This window comes from Camarhynchus parvulus, chromosome 3, assembly GCF_901933205.1.
Source record: "Camarhynchus parvulus chromosome 3, STF_HiC, whole genome shotgun sequence".
Classification (NCBI taxonomy): Eukaryota; Metazoa; Chordata; class Aves; order Passeriformes; family Thraupidae; genus Camarhynchus; species Camarhynchus parvulus.
Window position 1 is genome coordinate 110600550 of NC_044573.1, and position 10931 is coordinate 110611480.

At 42.4% G+C, this 10931-nt stretch overlaps 1 protein-coding gene across 1 annotated transcript in view; it reads right to left on the reverse strand.

Annotated features, from left to right (window-relative positions):
• The window catches only part of MSRA (methionine sulfoxide reductase A), a 239638-nt gene extending 229077 nt beyond the window's left edge, over nucleotides 1-10561 (reverse strand). Inside the window, exon 1 of the mRNA XM_030946428.1 lies at nucleotides 10390-10561. Within this exon, the coding sequence (XP_030802288.1) occupies nucleotides 10390-10531 (142 nt within the window). The 5' untranslated portion in view covers nucleotides 10532-10561. The remainder of the gene's footprint in view (nucleotides 1-10389) is intronic.
• Nucleotides 10562-10931: the final 370 nt, after the last annotated feature.

The window sequence follows — 10931 nt, forward strand, 5'->3', positions numbered from 1 at the left end:
GACTCCAGAGCAGTTATACCCATTTATGACTGGATTTATGAAAAATGCTAACAAAGTGGAGGGTCGGAACATCCTAAAACTGTTTTAAAAAAGGATCTTCTCTAAGTTTTGACTTTCTGAAATTAATATCTTATGGACCAACTGTAAAGTTATCTCTAGGTCAACTTATGAGTATTTTTCTTCTTCACATAAAGATGTATTAGAACATATTAGGACATTCTGCTTAAGAATCCACCCTCTACATTTGGTTTGCCCGCTCATTTCTTCCCTTTCCTGTTCCTTTTCTGAATGGTAACTTGGAAAATTGTCACTCAAGGTCCTACTGAAATGAAGCACTATTATGTTGTGAGTAGCTTATTTTATTAGAAGTTGTCTGAGTGCAAACTCTTCAAGATGAGATTTTTATCTCTGCTGCTCCCCAGAACAAGCTCAGTAAGTACAAAAGAAGGTTTGCATATCCTTGTTTAGGGTAAGAAGGAGAATCCTTAAGGAAGAACATAAACAAAAGAAAGAAGCAATATAAATAGTCCACATAGACCCTATATATTGTAATGTTATCTCTGGTGCAGTTATTTTGATTCTGATGACCTTAGATGAAATCTTATTGCAGTTTGCTGAATCAGCCACTGATTCCCTGACTCGGAATTTTGCCATTTTTTAAAATGTAAACTCAACATTTGGGAGGAGCAGATGATTGCAAACATCTTTTCTCCAAGAGGAACAGATCAGTTGCCAATCTACTGCTCCCAATCTCAGCGATCTCCTGAAGTCCCTTCCAACCTGGATCATCCTGTGATCCCATTCTGCCATACAAAGGTCCCTGCTAGTCCCACCAATGCTGTCTGGAGTCATCCCTCTCCTCCCTCAGCCTGTTAAGTCATCAATGCCAGACTCCCTCAATTCCTGCTCCCACTTCAGGAGTTCTGGGATGAAATTTTCAGCAGTTGAATGTTTGATGAATTAAAAAGTGCATTTCTGAGCCTGTAAACCGTGATGGGCAATGTCAGAAACACAAAGATACTTCCACTGTCTGTCCCTTGCACAATACTTCTCATTCCTCACTGGGTTCCTAAAAGTTTTGAGCCAGAGGCTCAGGCACCAAATCTCTACTCCCAAAGTCTTCAAGTCTACACAAACATCCTCAAGATGAGGGATTTCTGTCTCATATTGGGGACACTGAAAAAATTCGTTTCCATTGGAGTTCTGATTCTCAGCCATTCCTGAAATGTGGGCACTCCTTAAAGCATCTCTGGAGGCTCCTAGAAAGTCAAATTCCTGAGCAATCAAGCCCAAACTACAGTAAAAATACAGGTATCATCTACCTGACCACATTTCTCAACAGAAAAGAAGATCTTATCTTCAAAATAAAGACCCAACCAATCTCCACTAATTCCAATTTTGCCTTATATGCAACAGGAATTAACTACAAGCAATACATAAGAAACTGCAATAACCATCCCTGGATTCTGATGAGTTTTATTGCACAGGTTTTTATCTGATTTGTACTAAGGGCTTATTTATGTGCATTATTTTAATTGTACTGGAAATTTAAAGGCAAGTTTCATACCTATCATAAAAATTTGCAACAAAATAAGTGCAATAATCAAATGTATCCATATCAGAGAAATTCCATACATAATAATTAAAAGATAAGCATGGAAGGATAAAGCAATGCCTATCACATAATAAATTACAAACCAAATAATTGAATGATTGCAAAGTAAAAATAAATTCAATAAAAAGTACATAAACCTGAAGTTAAGGCAATGCACATCGCTGTAATTTGAAGGTATAAATTTGACACAAAGATATTAATTAAACCAGAGAAGCTTTTAAAGCTGAAAAAATTCAAAAGGAAGTACTGTGCATCAAAGAAACAGAGAAGGACTAAGACACAGGAATTAGTACCTGAAATATTCAAGCTGCCTTAAATCTGCCTTAAGGGCTATTCTGCACTTATCTTCGCTCAAATCAATTAAAGTGAGGAGTTTTATTATTTACTCCTTGTGTGTTATGAAGGAACTAAATATGCTGCACCTCTGCAGTTCCATGTGTAAACAACTTCTCATTTGGATAACCTGACTTCGGAAATTCCTTAATTATTAGCAATATTATATACCAGCATGAACCAGGAAAATTAAAGGAAGTAATGGAAGAAACTTGGATTCTGTGAACTGGTGTTTGGTGTAGAGAGTTAAATAAAAATACAGCTTTTGACCCTGGACAGTAAATAAATAAATAAATAAATAAATAAATAAATAAATAAATAAATAAATAAACAAACAAACAAACAAACAAACAAAGGCTTTATACTGAGTATCAACTACATGGACAGGTTACTAATACAGCAAAGCCAGGGTTCTGTCTGTGGTTGGTTATCACACAGACACCTCCATGTGAGCTGGTTACTGGATCCTGAACTGAACACTGGACCCTCCTGCAGCCAGTGGAAGAAAACAGCATTTTGGGCACTATTTCCCTGATTTAAATGTCTTTTGATGAACCAAACATACCAGTGCCTGTTCTACCTGTAACACCCAAACTCTGGGTATTGCTGCAGCACCACCCAGCCCCTTCCAGTGCTCTGTCCTATCCTGTTCCTCCTGCAATGGAAAGTTTGCCCCACACTCTCCTACCTGCTGTGGAAAGAGAAACGGTGGGAAACCTAATTCCATGTCTGTACCTGGGATATTCATTGACTTAATTATGGAGGAACATGTGGGATCCAGGGCACAACGTTACCTAAATGTGTAGTGCAGCGTCATTGCTGCACTAAAGATAAATGGACACAACCAGCTAAAGCAGCCAAATGTATCCTAGGATGTTGGGAAGGATGAAAGTTTGACAAGAAAGTCTCACAGATATGTATCTTTAGCAGAAAGATTTTTAAATGTAGAGTCTGATGAAGGAATAGAGATGGAAGCAAGCTTTGATATAGAAGAAAAGAACTGCTGAGTCTTACTGGATAACCAAGAAGGCAAAGGCTATATTAGTTAGAAGGAGTTTTTATGGCTTAGAGCAAAGCACAAACCCACCTCAAACAAGAAGATATTTTTACCAAGCAGAAAGATAGCACAGGCAAACAAGACTGCCAATGCTGCAAGTAGAAAAAAGGTCTCAGAATTTTCCACTGCAAGGAAACTGAAAAACAACTTCTGGCTTAAACTGTAATGTACTAACTTTTAGTGATTGGAGAACAGTAACATGAATATGGTAATTATAGTAGTTATGATAGGCTATAGATAATAGTTAAGGTATAGATTGGTTCTACTGTATTAAGATGCTCAGCAAAGTATATAATGTAATGTAACCAAAACCAAAGGGTCTCCAGGCCTGCCAGCAGCTGGAGCTGACAGCTGTAGGCACAAGCTCTGTCACCCACCACCCTGGACTGCTGTCACCTCTTGGATGTAATAAACTGCATTTTGGAGAGCTGCCTGGAGTCCCGCATCCCTCATTTCGGCTCTTACACTAGGACTCAAACAAAATCAGATACAATATTCTCTAGTCAGGAAAAATGACCTGAGTAAATATAACCTTGTGTTTAACTCTCATAACTGATAGGTTTAACACCCCAAATCTGGCAAATTCAGACATTTACATTCCATTTCAAAACAGCAGCATCGAGAAGCTCCTGCACCCTGTGTACCACAACCACCTTCACCCAAGAATAAATATCCCCTTTTATTACACAACTCTGAATGATCCCCTCAGAGCAGCATCCACACACAGCCCTCTAGGCAAAGATCCTCTGCATTCCTTTTTCATTTCGGAGAGGGAAATTACAGCATGAGCACGAGAAGCCTCCAGCAAGGCTCATTTGGATGCACGAGGCTGCCAGTTGGGTGAAGTTTCTCCCCATTTAGGCGCTGCTGTCTCCCAGCAACCCGGGCTGTTGCCAGGAGAAGCCCCGGGAGCGCTTCCTCCGCACCCCCCCGGCTGTGAGCCGCATGCTAAGCAGAGCTCCAGGAACTCCAGGGACTCAAACAATAGACATTATTTTCTTTTTCCACTTTTTTTGTTGTATTTTTTGAGGGGTTTAGTGATGAATGATGTCACCCTTTCTCTTGGGATGTAGTGAGAGGTGATAAGTGAGCGCAGGGTGATTCCATCAAGGTTATTCCACCTCAAAAGCAGCATTTGGCAGCTGGATGTGCAGCTCTGTAAATATATTTCCTGTATGCTTTCCATCTCTCTAGCATCCTCTGTGCCTGTTAACTTCCTCTGGGTTGTTGTTTCCCAGCTGCCAAGAGCAAAAAAGCACATGCAAACAACAATAAAAAAAAATCTCTTCATATTGATGTAAATCTTTGCTTCTCCTTGCAGCACCTTCCAAAATGTAAAATACAACGGGGGGGTTAAAAGCAATTCCTGTTTTTCCAGCAAGAGCACAATATTTATAGCTGTACAGTTGGCTTGAAAATTAGGTGTTTAGTGTGTGAATATAATTACCTGACAAAGCGCACAAAAAAAATTAGAGAACTAAAAAAAAGCCATGATAGGCAGGATTTCCAAGGAAATTCATCCTGGATGTACCTGTAAAGAAGTTGTAACCACAAATTTGAGAAGTCTTTTCAGATAATAAACAATCACTGGGGTGAGCTGTTTTCTCTGCTGTGCATTCTGCTTTCAATCTTGGCATACACAACAAAATTGTAATGAAATTTAATAATTTATGGAAATTGATGGCTTGAGTGTGTTTGAGGCAAAAACTGTCTCCTAGAATGAAGAAATAAGTAATTAACTCTTCTGAGTTAGAACGGTAAATTGCAATTTGCAAACTGCTAAACCACATATGACATTTTACTCAACACACTCCACTGAACTGCAGTGGAAGTCAAATCTCGCATTTTTTGGCCCATATTTCCTAGAATCTCAATAAAAATTGACAACTAATTAATTCATTATGTAGAACTGTACCACATAAATAAAGTGGTGGAAATTTTGAAGAAACAAATCCTCCTAAACCTTAAGATGGACTTTATTTTGAGGTTTTGTCCTGAGGGTATGATCTCAGGAATCTTTATTTTAGACTGAAAATACAGTGATACTGAATTCATGTCTGAAAAAAATTTTGTATTTGCTCATTATTACAAATTCTTTTATCAGTAAAGGAAATAAACATGAATATTTTTCATTTTATTCCTTATTTTGAGGACATAGTTTAATAGTGAGGGGAAGTACCAGACCATGGAAGTATCAACCAAACCACAGGCCACTGGTTTGACCACAATAATTTCTGTTCAGTGTCTTAAGAATGGTAAAAAAAGACTAACAGGGAGAGCATGTGGATCCTCTGTCAAATGACATTTTTAATCAATGTTTTCTTTGAAGAGCATGATCTGATTCAAGCAAGAATTAATTCATGGCAATGCTGTGCTTTTTTTTTTTTTTTACACAAAAGGTCAGACTAAAATTCACCATGACCTCCTTCACATTTGTAATTACTGCTCTATTAATCTTTAGCTATAAAGCTAAGAGGCCTAATGGGTTTAGACAATCCTAAGGTTCTCTACCCATGAGCTGGACTTTCTCTGCCTCAAAAAAGTCAAATCACTACAGATGTGTAAGATATTCTCTGACATTGCTCATTGGGAATAGTAGGAAAAACATTCTTTTAATTTATTACACATTGCTACCTCAGGATATCTAGCAGAAAAAACCTCTATATGTGTGTGTGTGTATAAATACATATATATATATATATATATATAAAACTCAATGTCTACATTCATAGGCTTCTTGACTACTGGTCCTACCACTGTCATAAAATAAAATAGTTCATTAAATAGTGTAAGCAATAAATCCTCACATACTCAAAAAACACAGCCATGTTTCAGAAGCAATCAAACTAAAATTAACTCTGAAAAGTAGAGTTATACTAGAAAGGTAGGAGCAGTAAATAATGTGTGTTTTTACTATAAAGCACAACATCTCATTGCACCATTATACAAGAATATGAAAGAAGTAATCTAAAAAATGAATGCAGATGCTCTATTGCAAGGAAAGAAAATTGCACAACAAATTTTATTCCCAGATTATGAAATTTGTACAAGACCTGATAAACTCAACCTGAGTAAGTGATGTTTGCTAATGTCTGCACTCCTTTCAGCTAATGCAGAGCAGTTTATCCAGGTCTAACTGCATGATTTTCTTGGATCCTCAGTGTGCACTAACATCTCTGGAACTTCAACCTCCCTCCAGATGAACTCTGGGAAGAGCCTGGTGCTCCTTCACGGGGTCTCAGCAGTGGCAGCAGCACTTTTGGGAGCTTTGCTGTGGCAGATGGAGTTGCTGCAGCACAAAGAAGGAGCTCCAAGGATGTTTTATCCCATCAGGATTTATCCCATCAGGATGAGGAGCAGGAAATCAATGGGATCTCCAAGAGACAAGGAGACAATGTTCTGCAGCTCTTCACCTAGCAAAGCAAAAGGCTGCTAGCACCACTGAAGGTGAAGAGGATGGACAGTGCAGGTCCAGAAAGCTCTGGCAGAACTTTTCCTCAAGTGTCTGCACCCTAAGGCAGAGCTTGGCTCACCTGGATGTCCAGGTGTGGTCACAGACCTCTGATGTGACAAGAATCAGACTGGCACAGCACACACAGCTGGAGCAGGGGTCAGAACAGGTTATGCAGGATGGAATAATCCTTCCTAGCACAGAAAGACTGGATGGGGAGATGCACTCTACTGAAACACAGCTCCTTGAGAGCACAGGGCTCCAGAGGGGAACAGTCCTGTCAGGAGCCAGAAGACAGTGGAGACGGGGATCCAAAGGAAGGCTGGAAAGGTACACACAGTTAGCATCTTCTACTTGCAGAACTCTGGCTTATATAGGAATTATCATGGAATAACAGAATCTCCTGAGCTGGAAAGGATCACTGAGTCCAACCCCTGACCCTACTCAGGACACTCCAACAATCCTGAGAGCATTGTCCAAATGCTCCTGGAGCTCTGGCAGCCTTGGGAATGTCACCATTCCCTGGGGAGCTGTTCCAGTGCCTGACCACCCTCTTGGGCAAGAACCTTGCCCTGGTATCCAACCTAAACCTGGCACAGCCCCAGCTGTTCCCTGGGCCTTGGTCACAGAGAGCAGAGATTGGAGCTGCAGCCCCTGAGAGGTAGAAGACCCTGGAAGGCTACCACAAGGAGAAAAAGGCTCTTCAAGATGGTCAGAATTTGGAAAAAAAACTTTCTAAGAGAGCTAAGAAACAAAACATCATGTAGAAAAAGTGGGAACTTCATCAGAAACACAGAGCTGCTTAATGGATTAAAATACAGAGATCAAAAGCAAATAAAGGAGGCAAAGAAAAGCACCACCTGAGCATTTAGGTGTGAAATCAGCAAGGCCAAAGCTGGAGTTCAGCCTAGCTGGGGACACAAATGGCAGTAAGAAATGAATCCACAAAAATTACAGGAGTAAAAAGAAGCTCAGAAAAAATCAAGGTGCATTGATGCATACAGGAGACAGCCTAGAAGTGTGTACAGAAAAGACTGAAGTACACAAAACCTCTTTTGCGTAAGTCTCCAGAAACAACTTCTCCAAAACCTCTCCAGGCTGGTACAATCAGAAAGAAAAACACCAAACAATGAGAGGAAAAATGGGTTATGGCTACTTAAAGAACCTAAATACGTTTAAATCCAAGGAACCCCATGGAGTTTTTACAGAGCTGGGAGGCCAAGTTTGCTGGTGAGGCCATCAGAAATAATGAAAAATCAGATGGATCAGAAATAATGAAAAACCACAGTGATTGGGGATCTCTGATGATGAGAACTGGGCTGCAGTAACAACTGCTTTTAAGAAAGGGGAAAACAGAACTGAGGGGGTACAGGATGCTCAGCTCCAGCTCAGTCCCAGGAGATATCATGGAAAACGCCCTCTTAGAAATCATTTCCAATCAGGGAACAAGAAATAATCAGGAATAACCAACACATTTACCAAAGGCAAATCACGCTTGTCCAGCTGAGCTGCCCTTTCAGGCTGAAATGATGGCTCTGCAGAGCAGTGCCTGTAGCACATGTTGACTTCAGCAGGGTTCTGCCACCCTCTCTCCCAGCATTTGCTGGGGAAGCTGACAAAGTCCTGGCTGGAGGAACAGCCTGCATGTCAAAAATGGGCATGGGCAACAAGCTCCAAAGGCAGGGATCGATACCTGCATGTCTGGTGGGCAGCAGGTGACCCCAGGGGCTGATGCTGGGGCCAGAATCATTCAGTAGCTGAAACAGCAAAGTGAGTGATGTGACAGGAAACACGCTCAGCAGATCTGAGGGCAGCGTTAAATACACAGCCAGAGCCGACGCAGCAAACAGCAGAGGAGATCTGGAACAATTCCAGGTCTGAACCAACAGAAACCTCAGGGAGGTCAACAGCAAGAGCAGGATGATCTCAGAGCTGCTGGGAAGGAGCTGTGGTTCTGCTGGATGCCAGGTTCAATGTGCTCACAGTGCACATTTTCACAGAGAAAGCAAACTGTGACTCTGGACAGCAGAGAAAAGAAAAATCCCTCTCTTCTGTGCTGTACTGGTAAGAATTCACCTGGAATACCAGGTCCAGTTCTGGTTCCTGACTCACAAACAACATTATTAACATAGCAAAGATCTGCAAGGTCAATCAGCCTTGAGTTGATCATCAGCCTAAATTTTAATTGCCATTCTTTTCTGAGCAATTTACCTCTTAAAACACTGACAGTTCTCTGGAGGGCCATGCTGTTGTTAAATACATAATACCACATTTAGCCACAGAAAAACATTTTTAAAACTTGTATTTGCTCTTATCAGGATGCCTTTTCTACAGCAGCCCAAAACTGTTCTACCTGTGCAGTTACTCAGCATAAAATGAGCTTGGTGTGTCTTCTGTTTTCTCAACAAACAACATGAAGTTGCCACTTCAATCCAGGCAATGTCCTACTGTTGGCGCCATCTCTGGCACTCCTGGCATCATCTCTGCAGTTCACTGCTGTATTTGCACAAACCCCACCCCTGCACCCCTCCTTTGAGTCCACTTTCTCTACAGCAGAAATAACATTCCTCCTGCTTTCATTTCACCACTACCTTCAGCTTCTTACTAAGTATCTACAACATGCAAGATTTTATTATCCTCTTGACCACTGGGCTTATGCCATCATCCATTTATCATTCTTCCACCAGCACTTATGCACTTAAGGTGTTTCAGTATTATTTATTTTAAGCCCTAAGTTCTCATACTTTGTTAGGGCCCATAGGAGCCTGCAGCAGAGATACATATAAATAACACCTTGTTCAATAAACACCTCAAATGTGAACTATCCAACAGTTAGAGCACCTCAGTGCCTCTAGAATTCCTCCTGTACAGCACTGACAATCATCTTGGAACACCTTCAATTCCTAGGAGGACTGTCAGAAAGTAAATTCATTAATTCTGGGTTGCTAGTTTGCTTACCTGACAGCACACATTCATTCAAAGGAGAAAAAAATAATTGGAAGAATTATTAAGATCTTAGAAGCCCTTTGCAAACAGAATCACAAATTTATTTGGGTTGGAAGGGGTTAAATCACATCTCTTTTGGGTTAAAGCTCATCTAATTTCATCCCCTGCTATGAACAGGGACACTTTGCACTATCCCAGGTTGCTCCAAGCCCTGTCCAGCCTGGCCTTGGTCACTTCCAAGGATCCAGGGGCAGCCACAGCTTCTCTGGAAAAACCTGTGCCAGGGCCTCACCACACTCACAGAGAAAGATTTCTTCCTGAAACACCCACGGAAGATACACAGCATGTCGTGATTTTATTTTTAAGTATTACTGTTTAACAAAAACAGTAAGGGCTAAGAAAATCTGCTTACAACCCTGTTGCTGGCTTCAGTAAGAAATAAAAGAGAAAATTCATGTATAGCCAGGAGAAATTATGGAAAATAATTACAGGATGGTTTGGCTGGAAAGGAATCTTCAACCTCATCCACTCCTATCCCCCTGACATGGGCAGGGACCCCTTCCACTATCCCGGGTTGCTCCAAGCCCCGTCCAGCCTGGCCTTGGACACTTCCAGTGACGGGGCAGCCACAACTTCTCTAGGCCAACAAGAGCCGCGCTCGCTGGCTGTTCCAACAACCCGTCCGTCCCTATTCTTACGGCACACAAGAACCGTCACTACGAGAGCGAACCTCGACACGAACACCTTCCCAAGGCACATTTACCCCCCCCATCCCCGTCCCCCTCACGGGACGCGCCCCCCGCCGCCGCCGCCGCCATGTTCCTCCCCAGGCCCCCGTCCCGCCCCTCACCGCGCACGCGCCGCGTCGGCCCCGCCCCGCCGCCGGGGCACCGCGCATGCGCACGCCGAGAGCGGGGAAGGGGCGCGCAGCTGAGGCGGCGGCGGGGGACGGCGAAGGAGAGGAAGGGAAACGCAGTTCGCACTTACCTGGCACCGCCATGCGCTGGGTCCTGCCGGGCAGCGCTTCGCTCGCCTGCGGCAGGCGGGAGGCCCAGTCACCCATGCTGAAGGCAGAGCCGTGGAGGGTGCGGAGGAAGAGCAGGAGGTGGAGGCGGTGGCGCGGCAACATCGCCCGCTGGGGGGGATGAGGGAGCCCCGGGGAGGGAGGGGCGGGGAGTGCGCCCCCTACCGAGCGGCCCAGCAAGGCAGCCCAATTCACCTCGCCGCCCTCAGGGGAGCGCCTCAGGTGCCCTCAGTGACTCTTTAACCCGAAATGTCCTTTCCTGGTGTGAAAAATGCGTATTTTATGATTGGATTTTCGCAAATATTCAAATGAATATTACATGTGTTGTGTTAGAAAATAATGCTGTATTAATTCTCTTTAAGTAGTGTGTTAAATATAGTTTAGGTTATAACAAAATGTTAAAATAGAAACTATGCTATGTAGGATACTTTTTTTCTAAAGAAACGACTCGCACTGAGATAGCAGCCACAGGACACCTCAATCTTTCAGAGAAAGAGAATTTATT